General features: G+C 38.0%; 1 protein-coding gene across 1 annotated transcript; it reads right to left on the minus strand.

The window, feature by feature from the left end:
- On the minus strand, positions 1-27265 carry LOC126750747 (acetylcholine receptor subunit alpha-like 2). The gene is made up of 7 exons (XM_050460461.1): positions 26016-27265; positions 21046-21200; positions 17489-17669; positions 17160-17319; positions 9783-10377; positions 9442-9643; positions 1-591 (listed from the first exon to the last, which is right to left on the minus strand). The coding sequence occupies exons 1-7, from the start codon at positions 26247-26249 to the stop codon at positions 397-399; spliced, it is 1722 nt and encodes a 573-aa protein (XP_050316418.1). The 5' UTR covers positions 26250-27265; the 3' UTR covers positions 1-396.

The following is a 27265-nucleotide window of genomic DNA, read 5'->3' on the forward strand; positions in this document are numbered from 1 at the left end:
TTTTTCTCTTTAATTAATTTTTATTTAAATGCTCCATATTTCTTAGGGGTTTATGTGCTTCGAAGTGCTTACTAACTACAAATATTTCTCATTTATGTGATTTGTTTAATTTAACATTATTTTTTACCCGGCAAACACGCAGTATAGCTTGCCATGTTCGTATTTAACTTTCTTTTTAATTAATTTTTATTAAAATTTTGTTTCTGGAAGAGTCAAGTCTTGCGAGAAAACCTTCAGTGCGCGCACGTTGTGTGCTTCTTGCTTACCATATTTCTAAGTAAGCGTTAATTTTATTAAGCTCAGCTTCTTTTAAGAAGTCTTTTACTTTCATTATATTTTTTTCTTATTTTTTTATTTAATGATTTACGCCTTTATCTTTGCTTTCTGCTTCGACGCTTATGACTTCTTTTCGGTTAAGTTATAAAGTTGCTTGGCAATCACCGACAACTCCACATCGATCGGCTTCGTGTCGTCGTACAACGAAGGTGCCTCGCATAGAATCATGAATGTACCAACCAGTGATGCGATCATGAAGAGCCATAAAAAGAGACGATCCAGTACCATGGCAACAAAACCCCAATCTTGATCTTCCTGTAAAGAAAACGGAAGTGATAGGTGTTATTACGATAGAAGTTTTAGGGGTGAAATTTTATTTTGGTATTATAGTATTGAGGGCTTGAAATTGGTTTTGGAAAGGTGCTTATACTTTTTGATTGTTATGTGTATTAAGTGAAAGTATATAATTAGTAGATAGAGAAGCTTAGGATTCCAATGGTAGTGGAAAAATTATACTTCCTAAGTGGCGCCAGATTCTCTACGGAGAACTTTCTAGACTGTTAGCAAGTACAAAACAACTGTATCATTCTCAGAGTGTTGTGTGCTTCATACTTCCAAAAATCTTGCTATAAATTTCGCGAGTTTTTGTTCAATGGACTTCAAAGCTCTCCGTAAGCTTGATTTTCTCAACGAATGAAGACATTTGATTTTAGCTACTCGCTTAAATGTCTGTTGCAAAGGAGGTTCCATAGTTGATTTGGTATTTATCATGTTTTATATATCAAGGAAATATTGTATCTTTTCTTTTATAATAATTTTAGGAACCAATTTCCAACTTGGGTTGCTGTGATTAAAGTATGCTATTCATTCCCAGAAGTCGAGTTAGTAGAAAATTTTATTGATCTACCTTGACCCACTTACCCAAATCGTATGGACTTTTTGGATCAATTGACCGAACTTATATTTTAATGGGTTGTAAAACTTTGGGGTGGTGATTTCTTCTTCCTTCATGACCAGCATATGGAGTGAAGGAGGTTAAACTATTTAAAGTAAGCAGTACCGGATTATTAGCTATAGACTTTAGACGTCATCATATCTATATATTCTTGATTCAATGGTTCAAAAGAGTCTTCGCGGATTTAGATTTTGTGAAAGATATTAGGCATGAAAAATCGAAATGATAGAGAAAATATTTAATAGCGTAATGTCATCCAAAATATATATAATAAGTAAATAAGAAGTTGTGCGCCGTGAACCGTCGTATAGCCTGATTTCCCGTTGTTTCTAAGTTCAACTGGTTGAACAGTTGACCATATTGAAAGCTTTCTACAGTATCTGTGTGGGTGTCAGTGTTACTGAAAAGTTGGACTCGGTTAATGAGTAAAAAAGTCGCAAGTGGCTTCATTACTGGATAAAAAGGGATATATGGCGATAAGTCTTTTCACTTTATTCAGCAAAGGTATTGAGTGATTGTGAGTATAGAAGTGTATCTATCCACATACCAAATGTATAGAGAACTAAGAACTTAGGTTGAAGATTTTATGAAGTCTAGCAACCATTCTTTTAAAATTTTTGGTTTGCTTCATGATGGACTTTATACCACAAAACTACTATATACAGGAGCACAGTAAATCCTATAATGTTATATCGGCTTAAAACATACTTTTTGGAAGATAAAATTGTCGTGAAAATGAAATAAAAGAATTGGTGTTTGAGAATCGACGATTAACAGACAGAGATCTAGATGGTATCGTTGGAATATTTTAAGAAACAGTGAAACAATTTTGAAAGATCATTTGTGCCTGAGAAAAGTGAAAGCAGGATTGATTGCAAAATCACTAAGTTTTTTTCAAAAAAACAGCGTCTTGTCAACGTCTGTGAAACAATGTTTTCGACTACCAGGATGTCATGAACTGTATTACTACTGGCAATTAAGATAGAATCTATGCTTAGACCCGGAAACAGAAGATCAGTTGGCCGAATATCGTGAAAAAGTTGAGCCGAGCCGAAAAAAAAACGTCAAAGCAGGTGAAAAGTCAAGGTTATGTTGACAGTTTTCTTCGATTATCGAGGTGTGGTGCACTCCGAATACCTTCCTACCGGCCAAACTGTCGACAAGAAATAATTATGGGCCGACAACTCTTGGTTTGTCTGTTTAAATCATGCTTAGAGTTATTTTATTCCAATTTTGTGAACAAACAAGAAGAAAGAGAAGAACGCAGAATGACACAACCAACATTATTGACTAGAACACATGCACCAAATTAACAAACAGCAGAATCGGGAACAAAGAACATTATCCTAAGCACAGTCCTCTTTACTACACTACACTTTCTTAATTATCCGCTGGGCAAACACTGAGTTAACCACAATGATTTTCCATTCATTTGAAAAACATATTCTTCTACTGCCATCTCTTTCAAACCCTACTCAATAACCCACTCAAAAGAGAATTGGTTACAAAAACACATTTGCTTTATCGCGCAAACTTTTTAGACTACTCATGGCAAACTTTTCACTGTCTTTTCGCGCGAAGTCTGCGATTGAATTGCGTCTTCTCATAATCCTTGGATTTGCCGAAGTTATCAGCAGAATGCTAGCGGCCGTTCATCTTTCAATCATCGAAATCAATTGCCAAATGATCGATGTAAACCGCAAAAGTTGGTTATCGCTTGTTGTTATTGTTGCATGGTAGCGATTGACCCGCTTTATTGCTTTTGCGAGGGAAAAAGTCACTGAAGTAGTCATTTGTTGTTGTTGTTGCTGCAAAAGAAGCGCCACAGCTAAAGCATTGTGGGTTGATGGCCCTCATAAGTGCATACTTCTGTCGGTTGCTGTGTGCTCACACACACATACACACACGCACACACATATACGAATACATCCGTGTTTAGCGAATATTTATTCTCTTGATTGTAACAGCACAACATTGCCGAAATCCACTTTTAATTACTTTTGTGCAATTGACTGCCAGCGACCAAGCGAACAGCTACAAAAACAACAAGTCCACTCTGACCAAAGAAACCGCTACAATCGGTGGCTCGGATTTTTTGTTTGTTTTGTTTTTATTTTTATTGGTGATTTGGCGGTTATTCACTGTCGCTGTTGCTGCAGCCGGCCAACATATTTATTTATTGTTGTTGCGATTTGTTGTTGCATATCTGACTGACATGTGCAGAAGTTCAATCAACATCAAACGGTCGCGGAGCAGTAACGCTTAACTTTGTTGCCTTTTCGCTTGTTGGCGGCTCAGCGTATGTATGTGTGTCCGTGTGAGTGTGTGTGTGGCTTTGACTTGTAACCTTATGCGTCGATGTGTTTTAGATGAGATAAATCCACGCTTATTTGAAGGATTGCTGACAGTTCGCTGAATGAAAGTTATTGACGACTTGCGACTAAACCGTTCCGCTCTTCTACTCAGTCAATTGACGAATGGATTTTAAGTGAGAGCTTTGTAATAATTGAGTTATTGAGAAAAATATAAATTCATAAACCCACGTCTTGTCCCCAGTAATGCTGTTTTGATGAATTTGTAGTTCTGAAATATCTCTTTAGCGACCTCTTCTTGATGTCGTTGTTGCAATAAATTCAGGTGATTTGGTACGGTTCTAGCAATGACACGCTTTAGATCCAAAACATTAACCAAAATGTATTGAGTCGATCCATAAGAGGTGTATAGATTCACTGCTTCCTTTAACCTTTTCAATGTTACCGTCATTAACAGGGGTAGATGAAGAACGACCCTTGTGAAAAGTTGTCCGTAACTTCACAGTATTTATTGAATGCTTTGTGCTCTTCATACACTTGAGTTCGTCATAGAGTAGGCCGTCGAGGTACAGTAATCAGTTCTGCAATATTTCCGAGGGTTCTGTTGGCATGATTTAGTTGGAAACCCAAAATTTCAAGCAAAGTCTTTGTCTTTTCACTATCTTATAGATTATTTTAGTCTTTTCGTTTTTAAATTTCAAAAAAAAAAAAATGACTCTTCGTCTAGTTCTTCTTGGCAAATTTCAGTCGAATGAGATGTTTATGACCTTCTTGGAGGCCTACTTTGCTACAAAATTTATTTTGTTGAAGGGTTGAAAAATTTGGAGCTTCTCGGGATCGAGTGTATCAAGTTAAATAAAAAGAAGACGATGAAATAAATCTCAAATTTTTGTTTAATCGGTGTCGGAAGTTTCCGGCTCCATGTTGCAGAATCGGGAGTTAGCACAAGTTATAGTCTCCTTGTTAAATAAGTGCTTCTTGAGCTTACAATGGCCAGTATGGAATGCAACAAGTATACGTAATTTAAGTAGAGAGTTATACATGTATTGTTGTACAACGATTTTCTAGTAAAAGTTATAGTTATTTTGACTTGGAATAAATCAATCTCGTCAAAGGATTTAGTAGCTATTTTCTCACCTTTCTTTTAAGCTCTCTCCAGCTAGAGTGTAGGCTAATAATGGGCTCAATTTCTTTACATTTGATAGAGTTAGGTTAGGTTAGATGGCTGATCAAAGATCGCACCTGGGCTACTATATGTAGTCCCTTGTGAGACCACCGAAAGAAGAACTTTTGTGTTCGAACTTATAAATTAGCCAAACACTTAGTAGCCAATATAAATTTGTCTGAATGTATGCGCTCCCAAGTGTTTAAGTCTTGACCTTCCGAACGCGGGACAGTCCAGAAGGAAGTGTTGAGTTGTTTTCCCCTACTTCAATACAGCTTTTGCAGATGGCATCTGGTAGGATTCCCAGCTTCACTAACGCCAATAGGGCAATTAAAAGCCCCAAACCAGGGAGAGGCTAGCCTCACTGAAGGCAAGGAGATCACTAGATCTCTTGGGATGATTTTTGGGCCAAAAAGATTTTGCGACAGCGCATGTACCGATGATAGTCCAGCGCTGGCCAAGTTTCCGCGAAGCTCAGTTATGTAATAGTAGGACACAAGTGGATCCGGAAGTACCGATCCGCTCCCATTCTACTTGTAGCGGTTCTAGAGTTCCTTTTCTTACTAGCTCAGCAGCTTTACAGTTTACTGTGATTCCGCTATGGCCTGCCGCCCATACCAGTCTTATCACAAAGACACTCGATGCTATTGATAGTGAGGTTAAGCACTTTTTGACCAGCCCTAAACGCACTGTTAATGAGTTTAAGGCTAGATCGGCGCTCTGTTATCTGAGTGGGTGGTCATTTCTCTGAAGGAGGCTGCACTTCGGAGCAGTAAATATATTGCTACCTTAATGGCCGCAATCTCTGCCTGGAAGACACTGCAATAGTCAGGAAGTCTGAAGTTGGAGTTGATAGAGAGCTCCTGACAGTAAACTCCTCCACCAACTTTCCTCGCAAGCTTTGACCCATTTGTAAGGAAGCTCACTGCCCCTCTCCTCCAACGGCTTCTTCCCACCCACAACTACCTCCCCAAAGTTCGTTTTGGCAACTCCAAGATCCAAATGAACGGTATGAAGTTAAAGGGAGTAAGGATTTACGAGTGTTCAGCTTCCGACGATGTCTACGGGCAATATTTGATATGTGAAAGATGGCGTTAAGTGCCATGGTTGGAGTGGATCTTAGTACACCACACATGCTGATGAGCGCCGCACGTATAACGCTCTCGAAGTTCTTTGCAAGTGTGGTCTTTTCTAGAGCTCTCCATCACATAAAGACGTCTGATAGAGTTGGTTCTTTAAAATTTCGAAAACTTTAATGAGAAAAGCAGGTTTCGGTTGTAGATCCGTTTATATAATAGACTTATGAAAATCTTCAGGTTCCGTGTTTTCGAATTATCTTGAATGCTTCTTGAAAACAGCAAATTTTTGTGCTTTATTAGTTTCTTTTGTAGGCTTTCTTGTAGTTTTTCTTTCGCAGCAACTTGAGTTTAATTTTTAAAGTACTTCTCGATTCTACTATTACCTCATCGATATGCGCAGGGAATCACAAAAACTCGTTTAAGTAGTTCAGTAATGATAAATTCATAATCCACAAAATGTTCAAAGCTATAATGATACCCATAATGATGGTGGTCACCAAGCCTCAACATAATTATTAATGTAAGCTTTCAAGCTTTTAGGAAGCTAAACTGTTTATCGCCGGCAGACAAGAAGTTGGAAAGGAAATTCGATTATGTAGGCATATTTGTGCCTCTAAATATGTGAATCACCGGGCAAAGAGCAAAAGGCGAGCGCAATGAACCGAGTAATGGCGGTATTGAAGTATGTCATGGTTAGCTATGAGTTAAAGCGGAAGCAAAATTTTGAGTTTTTAACAAAAGTTGAAAAACGGAAAAGTTAAGCAATTACAACAAAAGCGATACCAGAAAATAATCGTAAATACACAATGGACAAAAACAAAAACAAACTTGTATCAATATTTGCAGCACAGCGCTGTATTGATTACTGTGAGTAATGACTGGACACAATCGAGCGTGAAATTAAAATTTTTTAAATAATAGCGAAAATTACCGAAAACCGCAACTGAAGTATTCTGTGCATATATGTACATCACTATATGCATTGACTTATATAGTGAAAGTTTAAAAATATAGAAAACTTATACATATGCTATACGAAGTGAATACTTAGACATTACATATTCTGAATTTTGGTAAGATCTAAAAAATCATTATTATTATTATTATGATGTGTCATTCCGATGTGTCTTTGGTAAAGCTAAATTAACAGACTATTAACTCGTTTAGACACGGACTTCCGTTAAACTTTCTGAACTCTGTGACTGCGTTGGAAACCTCCATATATTAAGACTCTGGCCCGCCTTAAAGTACATTCTTCTAGCGTCATAATTAAGTTCTGCAGATGTACGTTGAAATGAGTCGCACTTTATTCTGAGCGATTCTAAAAGCACTAGATATTTCAAAAGTGCATGTGATAACCATTGTTTTGGACTTTTTACTGCGTAACCTTGATACCTTGATTGTGACTCCCTTCCGGTAGTGAATTTGCGTGGATGTGAAGATGAGAGGAAAAAAAGGGCATGTGGAACCGTTGCCTTGGCCTCGTTACTGAGATAGCTTTGTATGAGTGCATTGTGGATTTGAGTGGGTAAGAAGATGAAGGCAAAGAAAAGTCGGTACCGATTTTAAAATCAAAGTCTATATGGTAATACTCAATACCCAGCCGGACGGTACTGTTTCTCGTAAAAGAAAATGTAAGGACTGTAATCTCAATTAAAGCAGAGCTGTCCACTGCTTTGTTAGGTTCCAAAAGGTAGAAGAATTTGACTGTAGCCTTTCGACTGAAAATATAGGGATACGGCCCTCGGTGTAACTGCCGAAAATTTCAAAAGCGCGTGACTCCGTCCTCTAATAAGTATCTCCTAAGCAAACCAACCAAAATCTCCTAACACAAATACTATAAGATTTCATACCGATGGTGTGATATAACGGTGCTTTAAAATCTACTTAAAATTAAATCATTAACTAAATAAGCCAGAAATATTAAATTCACCTCCAAATAGTCTGAGAGGGCTTTAAAGGAGCCGGGGTCAAAACTGAACGATGAGCGCGATGTCCATAATAACCATATTATCCATAGGTGAAATAACATTTCTCGAGACCCGCTCGACCGATTTCAACCACATTTGGCACGTGACATTCACCTTCATAGCTTTTACATAATACAGTGTCACGAAATCGGTCTACAGCCACGCCTACTTCCCAAATAACACAATTTTAAATTCTATTTGAAACTTTCACTTTTCACTATACAAATCCAGAACCAATTATTAGGGTAAAACTTTGTTCAAATAGTGTCTTTGAGATTTGCCATCTTATGACTAAAATTTGTCCAAATCGAACTGTTCAAGCCTCTATGTTCTGAATATGTGGACCCAGTGCTTATAGTTAACTTTTTATTAAAAATATCGGTCAATGCGTGAGATATAACATTGAAACTTAGAGATAATCCCTTTCTGATAGTAGTATGTATATCTGTGTGTCAAAAATGGGTTGAATCGAGTCAATACTTGCCTTAGCCCCATATACCTGATATAAAAATTTTCGAACTTCCGGATGACAAAAACACGCAATATCGGTCAATGTGAGAGTTATCATGTTAAAATTGAGAGTGCGTGTTTTCTCAATAACGATGCATATTTATGCCTAGAACGAATAAAATCGGATGAAAACAAGCCTTAGACCCCTTATAAGTAACAAGTCTTATGTAGCTGAAGGTACTTTCCCGGCTTCAATCCTTGTTATACTCGAAATTATGTCTTCCTTACTTGTTTTTGTTTTTTTTTTTGTATTTTTATTTTTCTAGACTAGGCTTTATTTGAATATTTGTCTACCAGATGCGTGAAATCACTTCCAGATTCCTTGATTCCTGCTTTGTTCTCCTATCGCAATGGTCTACGCACCAGGAACTTGAAACACAAAGAGCTTTAAAGGTCTTGAATTCACCATGCATTCATGCTTGGTATATAGGTAGGTATGAGTGCAGCCCTATCGGGCTCAATTAGCACTTCATGTGCCATTTTGCTTGGTATATAATATTGACAAATAAAAGAGAGACCCACGAAGAAAATATGTGATTGACTAGAGCAGGAGGGTAGTAGCACAGATATTGTTGGGTTAAAACGGAGTTTAACTTGTTTTAGAAGCTACTAATTTGGGTCGCATTAGAGGTAAATATTTTACCTTTGAATCTCTAAGGGAGCACGATATGTGTTAAAGAAGAAATCACCAGGGTTTGTATGAGAACACATAATAAAGGAATATCATAGGTGTTATAGTTATAGAAGTATATCTATTATAACGCCTTACGAAGTCGTATCGTGGATATTCAGCGGGTTGAAAATAACAAATGGAGAAATATGAAGAACTAATTGATTTGCTTGTGTAAATTAAGCAGAGCTGATATTATCACAAAAGAGGAAGTGAGCCGTCCAAAGCGAACATTTTCAAAAGTTTTCGAATCTGTAAGCCAAAAGCTCTTTATGATAGAAATCGCTTATATCTGTGTGTACGTAAATTTTATTTGAACGGACGTTTTCAATAGTCTACGGCATTCATCACTCCAGATATAAATAAGAAATCATTCAAAAGGAATCTTAAAGCCTATATGAGAAAATTACATATATTTAAAATATATATTTGTATACGGATATAATACATACACTTTTAATAGCATTGCGAGTATATATATAGAGCCTATATGTATTCACTTACCGCATTGAATTCATCCTGTCGCTGCATGTGGTGCTGTATGAACATTACATTGTGAATTGCCTTTTCCAGCTCGAATGGATATTTTTTACGCTGCGCCACATCGCTGAGTGAGTCGTCCAGGCCGGAGAGTACCGACGGTAAGCCATTGTAACCGCTGAGAGTGCTTAAGCCGCCACCCAAAGCGCCTACCAGACCGCTGAAGCTGTTTCCGCGAAATCAAAAAGAAGGAAAGCAGAAAAGAACACAGAAACAAACCGAATAATAAGTGAAATCCTTATATGTATGTAAAGTAGAAATAAATAAGTAAACTACAAACAAACACTATCAATAAAATCAATTACCGATTGGTTGCGCTGGTGGCATGCAGTCCATTGCAACCGCCACCGCCTAAGCCGCCCATGCGCCCCTGCATGCGGCGCAATGAATCCGGACTGGAACTGCCCGAGTTCATTTGCATCTCATCCATGAGCGCCTTGCCGAATTTGGTCTTACTAAATTTGGTGCCGTAATTAATTTTACTAGCCGCTAAATCGCGTAGCAAATCTTTTGGCACACGCATCAGCAGTAATTTCGGCAGCCGTTTGATGAAGAAGGCACGCACCCACGGTGCCATCTTATGTGTGCTCGGCTTGCGGTAATGTATATTGAGTATGATAATCGTGATGACGACACTCAGCCCCACCAAAAGCATAGTGAAGAGTAGATATTTGCCAAGCAGCGGTAAGGCTAGCGATGTAGACGGTATAATTTCCGAAATTAGCAAGAAGAACATAGTCTGGGAGAGTAGAATGCTTATGCAGAGCGCGATTTTCTCACCAGAATCGGCGGGTAAGTAGAATACGAGCACGGATAAGTAGGAGATACCGACGCAGGGTATGATGAGATTGACGGTATAGAAGAGTGTCTTACGACGCAGTGTTATGTTGAAGAAAATATCTGCAAGTATTTTACAAGTTGGGTTTATAAAATGATGAGAGATAATACTAATAGAGACAAAAGTGCGAATCCAAAATTTAACTTAACTAACCTAAAATTTGAGTGAGCAGTAAAGGTACAGGTTAGGCTTAAAAGTGCGCTTAAATGGTCTTAAGAAATAGTGGTGAATTATTGGATCACATAGAGGACACTATGGGTTTTTTCACCCAATCACTCGTTTACCACCACCAGGGGCGTGGCAAGCCTCTAGACTTTACCATGGTCGATTTTGCCCTGCACGCGGTTTTTTTACACCTTTTTGTGACATCCAAAGGCTGGAGTATGTAAGCTAGATGTTTCGAACAAAATTGTAGCGTTTAGTGGATGTTACAGGCTTCCATTAGCGCTATAAAACACTTACAATCGTCTGAAAATCACTTTGCATTCATACGCGTCACCCTTCGGCGACCATTAGCGCCGTAAACAGGGTGCACTAGATGACGCAAACAACTTGATTCATGTAAGCGCACAGTTGCACGTTACGTTAGAGACACCAATCTCGTATATCGTTGAACAGGTGAGTAGCGATCAACAAAAAACAAAACAGCGGGAGCGGGTGTCTTCCAAAAGAATTGGATCACTTAGGGGACACTATGAGCTTAGACATATAGAAATACAGTTCAAAGAACTTTATAATCGCGTTAATGTAGTGATTTCGGAAGGTGGTTATCTCCGAGGAAAATTTTCAATTTTGGAGCCTTAGAAAAACCCATTACTTGGGTTGGGAAAGCAAGCGGGTAGCTTTAAGAGAGGCGTTGGAAGTGTTTGAGATCATCAAAAATCTCAACATAGAAATAATGAAGGTAAATAAAATACTCAATCTTTTCGATGTCTAGGAAATGTAACTCTGCTAAGAATAAAATGGAAGGTTCTCAAAAGAAATCCGGGATGAAACTCATTTGAAGGGTTATCGAATACACAGTACATACACGTAAGTTATGAAGTTGGAAAAATAAGAAAAATTGGCGGTTTTAATAATTCAATTCCGTTAATTTTGATGTAAAAGTTCCTCAATGCTCTAGCAGGGCAGTTGTCGAAGTCAGACCGTTATGTAAGCAAATTGAACAAAGCTCGTTTAGAACCACTTAAGGCTGGATACTGCAAAGGTTCGTATATGCGATACGAGTTTAGGCATAAAGACTTCATGAACCGAATATCCATTTGTGAGTCGCTACTGAATCGCAATGAAATGAATTCTTAAAGCGGATGGATACTGGATGGTCACTTACGAGCATGTTAAGCGAGTACGTTCTACTTGAGGTGAGTCCCGAAAATGGCCAAACTAGGATTGACGGTCTGGCTGAAGGTCCAGGTTGTTATGTATTTGGTGAGATTGGCTCCAGTCAATGACCATCTACTACAATCACCTGCTCTGCCACGTCCAAACACTTATTTCGGACCTATAATTTCCAATATTGACCGTTTGAATTAAGCAATTGCTTGGATTGCTTATGGTGCGGCCAGCTTAGAAGAGAAATTATATTACATTAGGCCAACGCAAGACCGCACACATCGATAGTGACTCACCAGAAGCTTCCAGAGCTTGGTTACGATGTTACATATGAACTCAGCTTATATTTCATTCTGACGCGAAGTGATTAGTCCGTACTTATCTATGGCAAATGATTTGCTGAGCCTGAGCTAGAGAGGTTGATGGGTGCCTCTTCTTATTTAAACGGAGTATGGCACTCTCTTTCTAAGGTAAGCAAAGGCGTAGACAACATCCAAAGTTGGACATTCGGGAGGAAAATTTTCAAATTTTTGTGAATCTCCAATATAATATTTTTGTTTAATGAATAGGGACATAAGTCAAAGAATGAAATCTAGAAAAGCTGACAAAGCCCTGTTAATCGAACAAAATAACGGGATAAAACTCAAAAAAGTTCGGATATAGTATTTAAATGCGAGCCAGGTTGGACTCGCTACGTGATCGTTAAAAAAATTTTATAATGTGCAACGGTAAATGGTTGATTGAAAAGGAAGGGGCATTAGTGTCGGACTACTGGCGGCAGCAATTAAGCCATCATAAACCCATTTTGGTCCCGGGTGGTCCAGCAACTCAGTGGAGCTCATCCAAGTGAAGGCTGGGCATTCGCATAGATAATAAAATCATTATTCTGCGCGCATACCTGCATTCCGCCGAATCCATTTTTCTTACTTTCTGAAGTTGGGATCTTAAGGTTAGGTGTTCTCTAATGACCAATACGATGTTACTAAGCTTCCTTTTGCCCAGCAGCAACTTTACGGTATACCCTTTGTTGCTTGTGTTCCTCTATGATAGGCTCCATTGTTTTAAACAAACCTTGAAGGTGTTGAAAGGCCTGATACAGCTTAGTGGAATTGTGTCTTCTGCTGCTCTCGAGCGGGCCAGCTCGTCTGCCTTTTCCTTTCCTTCTATATGACCGGGTACACAGATGATATTAAGCGAGTTACCTACTGAGTCAAGTTATAGTCTCTTATTATTTATTGGTGCAGACACCGCTTATGTGGTTATAACCTGCTTGCATAAATTAACGCAATGATTCTTAGTATTACCGTTCTGGATAGCCTTAATAGCTTATCCACTAGAAGGTTTATGAATTTGCTGGTTAGAGCAGCAGGCCACTTGGCACCTACTGTTGTACCCACAAGTTCGGGCTGAAAGACTGAATTGTAGTCATTTAGTTTGAAGCCGTCTTCTTGGAATGGGTTACTACAAAAGAAGCCTGCTCCTGTTCCTGTCGCACCGGTAAATAGTTTGAATTTCACATTGTCTTGTCTCCTATTGCAAATAAGATTTCTCTAATAATCGCGCAAAAAGATGCTTTTCTCTCAGTGTAGTACATGAAAAATTACCAGATCTCAACAACGATTACAAAATCTAGGCATTGAAATAACCAACTAGAGACTCATAAACAATTTATACCTTACCGCTGGAAATTAAGTTCCAAAGGCAGTCAGTTTGACAGGCGTGTATTATTGAAAACCGAAGCGAAGGGAGCAAGCGACGCAAATAAAAAACGAAAAAGGTGAAAGTACAAAGAAAAAATTTTAAGAAATAAAACAATAGGTATACGAAATGTACGCTACCGTTAATCGGTTTAGCTTTAGCCGAATTGAATTTTGAAATGAAATGAAATAATCAACGAGAGACTCATAAATCTTGGCTGCCGCCTTTGCCGCCTGTGATTGCTGCCTTTGTACTGTAATTTCTGCACATATTTGTATTTTTTTTGCTTTGGTTTTGGTTTTTGTTACTCGCTTCTTGCTTATTTTTGTTGTATTTGTTATTATCCTTATTTCTGATTTATGATGTGTTAGACTTTTGAGGCTTATAAATTGCAAGCGCTTGCCATGCGCTATGCTGCTTTTGTCGGGAGCATACATATATGTTAAATATACATACATATGTACATATGTATGTAGTATTAGTGGGGAGTGTGTGCCTTAGCTGGTGTGCGTGCTGGGCGCGTTTTGGTCATGTTGACAGTTTGATTACACTTTGCATGCAAAATAATAAAGTCTTAGACAGCCATGCGTTGTAGCGTACTGGGAGTATTTGTCAGCAGACACACAATCACATAAATACACATACATGCACATATAACGACACACATATAAAGACACACATACACAGACACAGTTATATGAAATAAATGCATATATCCTCTCATTTGTGCTCTAAAAGCTGTCACAGACGTGCTGCATATGTGCGTGTGGTTATGTTTACATGTGTGTGTTCAACAGTAGAGAAATATTTAAAAGTTTCATAAATGTTTTAGCACATTGTTGTAGAATTTTACTGTTAATTTAATATTTCGGTTCTTTGAAATGGAAAATGCTTCGCAAAATTCCTACAGGACTCCGCATTTATCAGCACACACACGCATGTACATGCGCATATTTCCATATAATCCAATTCAAATATCTGCATATATGTAAGTATACAATTGCACACACACGCACACACACATATTTGCTGATATTTATTTGTCTGCAGAATCGAAAATTCCCTATAGTATCTTACTCGATTTCAATTCATAGCGCAGTGCCGTTGTAGGCTTTGTGTTGGTTTGGGACTTGGAAGATCGAACACGTTGCCGAGTATACTCTCAAGCCAACAAAAGCACAATAAATTAAGTTAAATACTGAAAAATGAATTATTCTCGGGATTAAGGCAAAATAACCATGCCTCGGTTAGAAGATAAATGTGTGGAAATTAAATGGCTACAGTCCGACTATTTGATAAAGAATTGGTTAGAGTAATGATTACATTATTATTGCACTCAATGTGTGTAAGAAAAGGAAGAAAAAGGAACTGCAGTTGAATATTGAATTTTATGACAGCAATATTACAACATTTAGATACTTCTTGTGCCGTGGACAGTTGGTTATTACAAGTAATATACAGAAATATGAGGATATACCCGAAAATTGATTGGCGGTACTTCAGAAAAAGGACTATGCCAGTATTATAGATCAAAACAATGCGTTGCTCAGCGCCCCAACAAATAACTGTTTTTTGCAAGTATTATTTGGTTCCAATTGGTAGGACACCTTTTCCGCCTTGCTTGGTTCGAGGCCGATCTAAAACCTCTGCTGTGTTGGGGGCCCGGCACCCGTCCACAGTGCGACTCCACACTGAATTGAATTTTCAATTCCACCTGTTTTTGGGCTTACACCACAGCCACCACGAATCTTCTCAAGGAATCAAAACCAAAGAGCAGATTGGAGCAAGCTTCGAGGGCTAACTGCTCTCCGTGGTACCAGATTTAAGTCTTCGCTCAGACATTCTAGCTTTTGCTACGTCCAGTTGAGCACCCATAAAACTAAACGACTGCTGACATTTGTCGCTTGAACTTCAATTGTCTTTTCATTAGAAGAAATCTCATTCAAAGTCTGCAATATCAGTTCAAGCTGAGTTTTTTAGCACTATTTCTGACAAGTCTATGCTGAAATTTCGAGGCAAGCAAAAAAAAAAAAAAACAGATATAATGCATATTAGATTTTAGACGCCACTTACGAAACGTATACCTTACGGCGGGAAAATTCTACCCCTGTCCGCTACGGAAGTAAATTCGACAGTCGGATAATTAGTGTGTGAACTATATCATTTTGAGTGAAGGACAAAAGCGTCGCAAAACGGCCGCATTTGAAGAAAAAAAGTGCTGTTTCACCAAGATAATGCACCGTGTCACATGTCAGTAAAAAAGATGGCAATGTTGTCATGAATTAAGCTTTAAATTGCTTTCACATCCTTCGTAGTCTCCAGATCTGGTCCCAGCGACTATTTGCTGTTCTCAGATCTCCAAAAAATGTTCGCTGGGAAGAAAATTGAAGAAATGTTCGCCCAAACTGAGGCCTATTTTGTAGTAAAATGAAAATTGAATTGCTTCCAAATCCTTCGTAGTCTCCAGATCTGGTCTCAGCGACTATTTGCTGTTCTCAGATCTCCAAAAAATGCTCGATGGCAAGCAATTTTTATCAATTGAAGAAATGCTCGCCGAAACTGGGGTCTATTTTGTAGTAAAGTGCAAATCGAACTACAAAAATGGTATTGAAAAGTTTGAGGGTCGCTATAAACAGTGTATCACTCTTGAAAGGAAAGAATTTTGCAAAAAAATATTTTTGCTGCGGTCATTTGAAATTTCCTGTTATAAAAAGCTAAGAAAATCCTCTATGCGCATTATCTGTTCGGTTACTCTTGTGCTTTTAGTTGATCATTTTGAACCATAGTTACCCGCCCGACACATTGAGGTACTATCTAAAATACAGCTAAATAAAACGCATTTTAACGGATACCTTTTGAGTCCTTTTATTTGAAGATATTGGCGTATTGGCGTGATCTCGTGTCAGTCCTTTGAAAAAAGCAGAGCTCTCTGTAACTTTTCCCTTGTCCTTTCTCTTTCCTTCTCTGTCCTGTTTTTGTTGTTGCTAAAGCTTAGAACATTCCTCAAACAATTTTTAGGAATATTGTCGAGCTTGGCTTTTTATAAACTGGGGGCGTTAAGTTTTGGAAGAATTGTGTAATTGGATTCCAAAACGCGTTTTTTTCGCAATGCTGATTTTAGAGTTGGTCAGAAAATTTTCTCCGAAACGGCTGAATCGATCGATCGAAGTCGTTCCCATGACTGTCGGGTCTAAGTAACCGGAACGGACGTGGATTTTTATCCAGCCAGGGACTGTCAAATAGGCACCATTCCTCGAAATTAATTCGAGAATTTTTTCTGCCGCTACAACAACAACAACATCGATCGATGTTTTCTTACGACCTTCTCTGAAGCAAAGTTTTTTCACAAATATCGAAGCCGCCATTTTGCCAAAGAACTAAATTTTGCTTAATCCTTCGATCAACACCCGCATTCATCTTTGTATATTTTTTGGGGTTTTTTAATTTGAAATAATTTTAAGCAGGAAAATCTTCCTCACAGACAAACATATTTTTTGAGAGGTCCTCTTCGAGATTAGCTACTAGATCTGGAGAATTCAAAAGTTTTAAGAATGAATTATCGATTAGCAAAGTACACTAAATTTTGTTAAAGTGTTGTTAGTTCCAAGTTGAATTGAGGAAAATCTCTAAAACTACAAAATGTAATTGTTTTGCTCTGTAGTCTCTTTGAAGGAGCTCTTGAAACTTTCAGTGCATACCCGATACCTCATCAGATGTTCAAAAGTCTGTAAAGTCTCTACAGCAAAGTTATGATCTATGATTTAACAACTGACATTCCAAGAACGTTAAACATAATTATAGTTTTCTAAATTACCTGGATATGGTTCAGCACAGCATGGATAGTATTTCTCATGCCGCTCTGCTGGTACACCTAAAATATCCCACTCCACGCTGGGATAGTACTCACGCAAATCTATGCCGATTTCGACTTTATTGTCTTTATCGTTTCGCTGATTGATGTGCTTTAAATCAATCTGAAGAAGAGTGTAGTGGAGAAAATATAATAAAATATTTATTTTCTATAAAAATAGTTGGAGAAAAAGGCTTAGGCAGTTATAATCTTTATTTGTAAAAAATATTTTTATAAACTATTTTTATTTGAGAGTCTTGTAAAATTATAGCAATATACTATTCACATCTTACCTGATCACCATCATAGGTCCACGAACCGAACTTCATGAAGCATGTTTGCTGATCGAACGGAAAATAGCGAACATCGATTTCGCACGATGATTTGAAAATAGCCGGCGGCGTCCAAACAACTTTGCCGGTGTAATGGAGAATAGCTTTTGTCATGGTTGTGACGACATATTCGCCATCAGCGCTGTTGAAAAAATCAAAGGTAGATGTTTGAAAAAATCCTGACATTAATAAATAAGGGATCGAATTTGTATTTGGAAATAAGACTTTTCAACACAAAATTAACAAAATATTTATTTCAAATGATTTCAAAATTACAACTCCTTTTTTGGGCCTAGATTTTATAGCAATTTCAGGATGGACCCAATCACCTTAGAAGTTTATGTGCGAACAATCAGTTAGTCAGTAATGAAATTATTCTATAGTCTTCAAGCTCAGACTCCATGTTCGACCGGAGAGCTTATGATATAATGCAGTAATAGTTGATCAACGTGCTCTGGTTATTATTCACATGCACTTCGGGGAAAATCGATAGATCTATTTCTTTATAAAATTCAATCCGTTTGCTTCGTAAATCCAGTAATGGTTGGGATATTTGAAATTAAAGTAATTTAATAATTGCTGACATATCTAATAGGATTGGAATTATACTAGTTATAATATACAATTATTCAAAATAATCATTAAATTTGACTTTGTGAAGTTTAGAAATTTGAACTATTCCATTTCCTTTTCGGTTGGTTTGAAATTCCTTTTGAATATGAAAGCGAAAAGTGTATTCAAGTGGAATAATTAAAAAATGAAAAGTCGTAATTGCTATTTGTGATTGCATTACCTAACAGGGTGGTACGAAATCAGAGTCAATAAATATTTTCAATATGAAAACATATTTAATAAAATGTTTGAGATAAAATTGCTATTAATAAGGAAAAAATCACGCAAGTGAGAAAAGTTCTTTGATTGCCATTCACTTGGGAGTGGCCAGAAACGATTCTGTTACATATGGCTCAAGCAGCTCACGACTTCCGGTCGTTGACCAAGTATCCTCTGGTTAGCCAGAAAACACTCGTTTGAAGGCGAGCTAAAGTAAGTAGGCGAAACATTCGCTGCATAGGGTTGTGCGCTGGGTTTGGAACCCGCCATGGAAAAAACACTACCAAGGAAAAGAAGAGAGCTTTTACTACTGTAGGCAGTAAACAGTAAGATTGTTTAATTTCAATTTCGTACGAAAATCCATTCGTTGAATTCTGAAGTACATAAAGTGCATTCGGCGAGTTTTTCGCTAAGTGAAATTATTTAACAAAGAAGTTCCATTAAATTTTGTGTGCGAAATCAAATTTCTGGTGCCGAACCAATCAGAATGTTGGAATAGGCCTTTCGTCATAATTATTTGTCGCGAGGCAGGGGTTTTGTTTTGTACGAATTATTCAAAGAGGATCGAAAACGCGTAGACGACGAACCACGTCCAGGACGGCCATCAACTGATGATCAACACGTCAAATTGGTGCTTTAGAATCGACGATTAACAGTTAGAGATCTTACTGGCATCATTGGGGTATCGGAAGAATTAGTGAAACCATTTTGAAAGAACATTTGGGCTTGAGAAAAGACTGGTTCTAAAATCATAAATTTTTTTGAAAAATAGCGCCGGGTTAACCTCTGTGAAATAATGATTTCCGACTACCATGATGTCATTAAACCTATTATTACCAGCGATAAGTCTCGGATCTATACTTACGACACGGAAACAGACGATCAATCGGCTGAATATCGTGGCAAAGGTGAGTTGAAGCCAAAAAACCACGTCAAAGCAGATCAAAAGTCAAGGTTTTTTTGACAGTTTTCTTTGAATTCCTTCCGATAGACCAAACTGTCAACAAGGAATACTATTTGAGTGTTATATGTCGTTTGCTTAGTAGTAAAATTCTGCAAAGAGTATAACGACTCAAACCGTTGATTCTTTGATTACTAAAGCATGTTTTCTTCTTCAAGAGTAATCAAATAATAAAAAATGCTGGGTACAAGGATTTCCAACGTCTTTCTCTCTTGGCCTTCCCTTGGTTTTGGGATTTAGACTAAAAAACAGGTTAAAGTGGACTTTTGATATCTATTTAGGATAATAAGATGATGTCATAGGTGAACTAGGTAAGCAAGCTACTTTCAAAGAAGATTTGCTAACAAAATTGGATTAATTTGATTTGATGTCGTTGAGTACTTCCGTTATTTCGGTTAATATTAGCCGATTAGTCAAAGGTTGATGTTGACTTTGAAAGAACACTTGATCGTAAGCGGCCATATTTTAGCCATTTTCCCAAAAGAATTCGAAAAAGATATAGTTCTGCAATTCGCCTTTCGAACCATAATAACCAATTCTGTTTTTAAAGTGGACTGTCTACCAACCAACCTATACAAAAATAACTTTGACTTAGTGCTGTTGCAAGACCTGTGATTTTCTGCTAACATCCATTGCTTAGGGAGCCTTTGAAGGAGCTGTGCGGTTAACGGCAGCTTTTTGGGACTGCGACGAGATTGTACAATGCGTTTCTTTCTGCCTCCTATATAACTGGGTCTAAAAGCAAGCTTACTAAGCTAAAGGTTTACAGATTGCCAGATTAAAAATCAGTGATCATCTGTCGGATCGCTTGATCTTGAGCCCACTTTACATTTTGGCTCCCAGTTAAGATAATAAGGATTAGATAAATTGTCGCCGACGTCTCCAACGGCAGGCCCAGTAAACATGGTGTTTCGACAGGGTCCGACCAAAGGAAGAATGGTGTCAGATGAGTAGGGTTAGGCCATGCGAGGACTCATTGTACGCTGGGCATATACTATATATGTCGGAGTCTGTTCTGGATAAGTAGGAGTTTGACCCGCTACAGTGTCCAGAGCGAAGCTGCGCAAGGGTCATTTTCGTTTCTCGTGGTGGTCACCAATCGGTGATTATTGTCAGTCGGAATCTTAACGCCATCGGCTGGTCAAGTCTGTACTCCAGTTTGTGTCTATCGGTGTGCATTTAGTGGAGGGGGGGTATTGGATGGGCGTGTTAAGTTCCGTGCAGCGAGGAAGCGAGAAAGGTCGGAGATATTACTTTTTGAGAGATTTTAAATTTCTTCGTCATTACTGTTGATAACTGTATCTTTCCCTATCTATGGCAGACGAGGGGTTATTTTTTTTTTGTATTCTTAGCGATGTATTTTTCACGGTGTTACGGGCAATTAAGCTCAAGTTTTTTTAACAAGACTCGGTATAATGCAGTGTCCGGTTAGTATAACAGTAGCTACACCATCATTTGTAGAAAATGTTGTACGATAATTATTTTTTTGGTAATAAAAATTGGTTCATATTCTTTAACCAATTGTTCCTCTGAATCATCTTCAGAGATAATCAAAATTTAAATGTGATAAATTTGACTTCATCCGCAACGATGGATTACGAAAATCTAACTTAATGCTGCTTTCGGTCATTTTGGGCCGAGCCAACATATTAACATATTTCAGCCTTTTATTCAAAAATTAACATTTGCACACTCTTAAATCATTTCTACTCTATTCAATACTCACTTATTATAGAGCACTATATCGGGCAGCCAAATATGCTCGGATGGCACATACAACTCGGTAACACCGCCATACTCCGAGGGATCCCATTTGAATTTGTGATCCTGCCATTCGTGTTCGAGCCAAACGTTCGTCGTTAAGATTTGGTCTTTCAAATTCTGCAAGGAAACAAAAATTAATTTTATTTTTTTTATATTGCAAGTTAAATATCGACACAGTGATTGCATAAAATTACTGCACGCCAAAGCAAGGTGAGCGGTGGCGGCGGGAACAGCATGAAAAACTAAAGTTGATTGAAAAGGCTGCAAACACTTGAACATTGTGTAAAATGGCAAAATGGCTGCAGGCATTCCAAGAAACCCGATGGCAATCTCACTGAATTGCCAACTGTGCTGTTGAACGCCTGCGAGCGCCTGATTGTATGCTTTGATTTTTGCACATTTTTTGCTTTGCTTCATTTTGCATTCACCATTTCATTGCTATTTCTATTTTGATGTGCTTCATAGTATATATATGTGTATATGTGTGAGTGTGTGTGCTGATTTTCTTTCGCTATAATTGCTGACCTTTTGTTTCAAAGTGCGCGCTTTTAATTTCGCCCGCATGTCCTTTTCCATTCATTATTGTGCAAATGAAAAGTCTAATTTCTTGACTATTAAATTTATTTCCTCATGCAACTGAAGAGAAATGTGTACCAACCATTTTTTACAATTCCCTTCCAGCCAACACTTTTGCATAGTAATTGCCTTGCCTTTTAGATTTGCAGTGCTTGTGTGTGTATTTGTGACTGTGTCTGTCGGCTAGTTGAGTTGATTGTTTGTACCGGTGTGTAAGTGTGTGAGTGTGTGTGAGTGTATGTGTGCGGGTCTATTTGACACCATCAAATTGCTGTTAAATTGGCACTTTTTCGTGTCCTTTGTTGGCAATAAAAGGGTCAGACGTTGATATTATTTCGGCGCTAGTGCTGAATGAGCTGATTGACTTAAAGGTGTAAGGCAAGTTTTTAGCGCACCTTTGTGATTGCCCAGCGATATGGTTGGGGTTGCAGCTGGGCGCGTTGAAATTGGTGTCAGCAGAGAAATGTACCCAATTTAATTTTGAAATTACTGATAACCAGATAGGCAGAGGAGCAGGCAGCCGAAGCACACCAGTTACTTAGACTTTGAATACAATTAAAGGCGCCAGTGTGCCTATGTATGCGTGCCAAATAATAGTGGCTTGAATATGTTAAAAACTGTATATATTAAAATGAAATTGTTCAAATGTTATTGGAAATATTTTAATGTGTCAATTGCATTAACATATGCGCTGATATAGCGACATCTGGAGGCAAAAATTATGATGTTCAAAGCAAAACAGTAGACACGCACTGGCAGTAGTTCCGAAATCTGTGTAATTTTATAGCGTAAAGGGGTGAGAACAGGAGCTTGGTAACATTTGAAGATCGAAAACAACATTTTCTGATTTTCTTCAGCGACTGTACTTCGGAGCGTGCGCGCGACTGGATTCGATGTTTTAAAGCCGAAAATGCAGCGTTCATTACAGCAGAGGTACGTGATTAAATTCTGTGTGAAACTCGGTAAATCTGTGACAGAGACGTTTGATATGATCAAGCAGGCTTACCCAGATGTTGCTTTAGCAAGAAGTGGTGTGTTTCGGTGGCAACAAGCCTTTTTGGTGAACTGGGAAGAGTTCACTGATAAAGCCCAGAAGAATGAGCAAATTCAAAGTGAAAACGATGCTCATTGTTTTTTTTTGACATCAAAGTTATCGTTCACCATGAATTTGTTCCTCCTGAACAAACCGTCAATGCCAAGTTTTCCGTGGAAGTCCTCAAGAGAATCAAACGAAGGGTCAATCGGGTCCGACAAGACATCGCAGCCGATTGGAAGTTGCACCACGACAATGCCCCGGCTTACACCGCTTTTCTTGTGAACAGGTATCTTCTGTTATAATCAACGCCGGCATCGTCGTAGAACGCTCTATCTTGGAACCATTATTAACACCAATAACAATGTCCCTTGCCAGCTATACAGCCCAGATTGAAAGTAAATCCTTCTCGAAAACGAGGTGATCACTCAACATCCAGTGAATATGGTGCAAAGATGCCCAGATCTGATGAGTCGATTACCAGTTTTGGAAAATTCTGCGGCAGATTTACATCCTTTGCACATTGGCCACGGCTATCGCATTCGAATGAACGACGACATTAACATAGTTCAGCGAATAAAGACAGCGGCAGGTTAATGGACGAAACACGCAGTATCCCCGGGAATAGATGATGGAAGCAGATGTTCCATTGCCCATTTATCAAAAAGGAAGAACGACTGGGGCGAAACTAGCTAAGTTCGCCATAAAGAAGAAGATGAATTATCTGGAGTGAAGAAGGCTCGGTTCTAGGTCCTTTCTAAATCTGATATGATGGGATGCTAAGGAGACAACAACCAAAAGCCGTTAACTTAATTACATACGCAGACGACCCTATTGTGGTAGTAGCTAAAAACCTAATTAACCTCCGGAGCAAATGCAATGAGTACATAAACGTTTTGCGCCAATGATTCTCCTACATGACTTTAGAACTGTCTGATCTGAACTAAAAGCTGCGTGTGTTCTAGACGGCGATTTTACCTCGCAAAGATAATGAGATCGGTTATGTTATATAGGCATTAAATCATATGCCAGACAAATAAGCACAGTGCACAGGCTGTCGGCATTAAGAATTATCAGTGCTTTCCCGAACAAGATCAAGCAACGCTGCTGAAATAATAGTCAGAACAATGTCTATTGACATCCCGGGTGGTGAATACGAGCGGGCATTCAAGTTATTAGAGCCGTCCATAGCAGCCAAAAGAGAAGACAGAGTCAAATGCTTAACAATATGGCAGCAGCGGTGGCAAACCTCACTCAAAGGACGACATTGGGACCTGGATGGTGTTGGACATGGGTGCTTTAGAAGCTACCAGTAGAGATTCCAGATTCAATCATGACAAACTAAGATATCTAGAGCAGATTAGTGGTCCGCCAGCCCGTGTCATGGAAGAAAAATCGAAGAAAACTGTCAACATAATCTTGATTTCTGGCCTGCCTTGACAAGGTTTTTCGTTTTCGGCTCAGACCAGAAGGCATTGATCGTCTCTCAAACATTAACGCACGCTAATTTTTTCGAAAAAGTCAGAGGATTTTTCACCAACATCGTACTTTTTTCAAAAAATTGATTCTGGAAATAATCTCTCAAAATGATTTTTGGTAATCCTTCCGATACTCTAACGATGTCAGTATGATCTCTGTCTTTATTGCATTGACGTGCCCCAATCAAAAACACCTGCTCGCGACAAACAATTATCACCGAAGGCCTTTTCCAGCACAGCGAAGATTTCCGCACCAAAAATTGTATTCCTCACATCAAATTTAATGGAACTTCTTTGTTGAATAATTTCATTTAGCGTAAAGATTGCCGAATGCACTTTATGTGCTTCAGAAAAACAAGCGTATACTACAAGTAAACCCTTATGATTATTTGGACGTACAGATGTCACTGACAGTCATACAAACCTAGAAGAAAAATATTCAGACGAATGGGTTTTCGCGCGAAATTAAAAGGTCTTACTATTTTTTGCTCACAATAGTATTATATAAAATAATATACCGGCTCTGCACAGCTACCCTAGCTTCTCTAAATGTACACAATATGTACAAGAACACCAGAAAAAAATAAAGGATTAAGAAACATCGGATTAAAAAAGGTGTCTTGATGGTGGATAGGCCAAAGCATTGCTAAAATTAAGTAAGCTGACTCGAGTATCAATCAAATAAGTGTGAAGAAAAATAAAGGGAGGTTTTAACATCATGAGAAAGGGTTTCCATTAGGATTAGCTCAGAGCAAATAACTTAATGCGAGTAACATTCATTCAATTGCTTAATAAAGTAGACATTCGTATGTTAGCCGTCGGAAATTTCGCGTTAAATATTTTTAAATCCTTTATATTTTTATAAAATTTTATCAAATAATTTTTGAAATTGTGGAGAAGGACGAAGCGGTATGATTTACTTCTCTCTCAACTACTAATGAAATCTATGTAGTAACCGCATTAACGGATGAAAGAGAGATAGACTTGGAAAGCACCATCCATTGTCCTGTAAAATGGATACATTATACAAGTAGAATCGATTTCTATAGCTTTCAGATCAATATTTTGGAATTGGAAACAATTCGGACTACATATACAAGTATATACATCTATATTGAAGAAAATTAGTGTAGGATATCGAATATATTCGATTAACAGTAGCAAAATTCTGACTCTACCAACACTGTTCTCAAATTGTTATGAACCAATAATTTTTGGGTTGGACGAAAGTCTACAAACCATAGAGATAAAATGAGTTTTAAAAATAGTTTGTATATAGTTAGAACGTTATGTGAGTGTTACAATTGAGAACTTGGAACTTAGACTTATGGTTCAGTTTTATTTTCTTATGTATAAAATTTTTATTGTTTATATCCAGCGCTTAACAAAATAGCACTTTATCATGCAATGGTTCTTCTGTCCAATACCTACTCATCATCTATTATTCCTAGACTAGACAACAGGTAGTTTAAATATCTTGCAGGAATTCTTGTCTATGAGAGAATGTATCTCTTTATCGGTGGTGCTCCAACTAAATATTATGATATTTAGAATTACTCGAGAGGAAACTTATAAACCTGGCTTCGGCACACGATGTATACTAATTAAATGAGGTTTTACTTCTAGAACGATTGCTTACTTTCTTAGGTAGGGATATATATACATATTTAAGGCATCTTTATTATTTACCGAATTGTCTAAACGATTAAAAATGAAACTTGCTTGCTTTTCTGATTAACGAAACTGTCTTAAATACATATGAAAATACATCTCCTGCCGATTTTAAAATTATTTATATACATCAATGTAACAAACTTGCGCCTCCCACATTCTAGTCATACTTACCAAATCGATCAGCTGTGATAAGCGTAGACCAAGTTTTACCAATACCGTGTCCGTATTATTGCTAACAGGTCGTATGAGCCGATTATAGTTGCTGAGCAAGTCATCGTAGAGCCGTTTGGCATCTGGATTCGCGTGCACTTGGACAACGCTTTCGCAGAGCAATAGCAACACAATTAAAAGGCAAATAAATTTGCAATTTAGCCAAAAAGTGGCTAAATTGCGTAATGAGGACATTTTTACAATTTGCTTAGTTTATGCCTATACTCGTTTATTTGCATATCTTGAAAGATTAAAAAAAACTTTTGCGCGCTTAAATGTAGGCAACGATTGATTGTTACACAAAACGAAATTCAGTGCATATTTACGGGCGCTTATCGGATATTGCTGAGTGCACAGGCATATTAGATTTGCTATGCAGCCGGTTGTGTTGGCGGTTACCGTTTTTTTTACTACACCCGCCTTATGCTTTTCTTCGTGTTTTTTGTTTTTTACGATTTCTGCTTTCGTTACTTTTTATTTATTTTGCTACTTTGGTTTTTGTGTGTGCTTTTAGTACACTTTGCTGTGACGTCCAAACAGACAAGTACTAAAAGTCGCTTTTGACACAAGCTGGGTGTAGAAACGTCAGCAAATCGAACAGCTGGATGAATACAAGCGGCTCGTGAAATGACAGCGCTTAACTGTTGCTGAGAGTTTGTCGCGCTGAGAGCGTGTGCTCGTGTCTAGTGTGCAGCGCACGATTGGGCGTGCTCGGCGTGAGCGGTATGCAGTGTTGTTGCTATTGTTGTGATGCGCACGTTTTGTTGCTGAATTTGTTGTTGCTTTGCTGAGCGCTTGCTGCGGCGCTTTTGTGTGTCATTATGTTATTTTCTATATTTTTTTACGATTTTACCCTGTGTCATTGACTTGAATGTTGGTGATGACGGCGGCAACGCGCCTAAAAATATGCTTTGTGTGTTTTTTAGAATGTTTTTGTTCTCAATTTCAGTGCTTTTGACAATAAGTTATGGAAAAATGTTTTCTTGGTAAATATGTTACTCTGAAGAACTTTATTTTATTTCGGGAACTTAAACTTATTCTTGAATTATACGACTTTGTTTGTCTAACACCGTTAGAAATAAAATTATATTTACATTCAACACATTTTGTAACATTACTCGTTGCACTGGCTATCTAAACTACTTTCGTGCACTTGAGGCGCGCCGTGTCATCACAGTTCCTTGCGCAAAAATATCAAAAACCATACTGAA

This window comes from Bactrocera neohumeralis, chromosome 2, assembly GCF_024586455.1.
Source record: "Bactrocera neohumeralis isolate Rockhampton chromosome 2, APGP_CSIRO_Bneo_wtdbg2-racon-allhic-juicebox.fasta_v2, whole genome shotgun sequence".
Lineage (NCBI taxonomy): Eukaryota > Metazoa > Arthropoda > Insecta > Diptera > Tephritidae > Bactrocera > Bactrocera neohumeralis.

Coding starts and splice junctions, on each gene's coding strand:
- LOC126750747 (XM_050460461.1), bottom strand. CDS start 26,249: ATGTCCTCATTACGCAATTTAGCCACTTTTTGGCTAAATTGCAAATTT. Junction 9,644..9,782: donor GCCACCAGCGCAACCAATCG/GTAATTGATTTT, acceptor TCGCGGAAACAG/CTTCAGCGGTCTGGTAGGCG. Junction 592..9,441: donor GACAGGATGAATTCAATGCG/GTAAGTGAATAC, acceptor TTTTCTTTACAG/GAAGATCAAGATTGGGGTTT.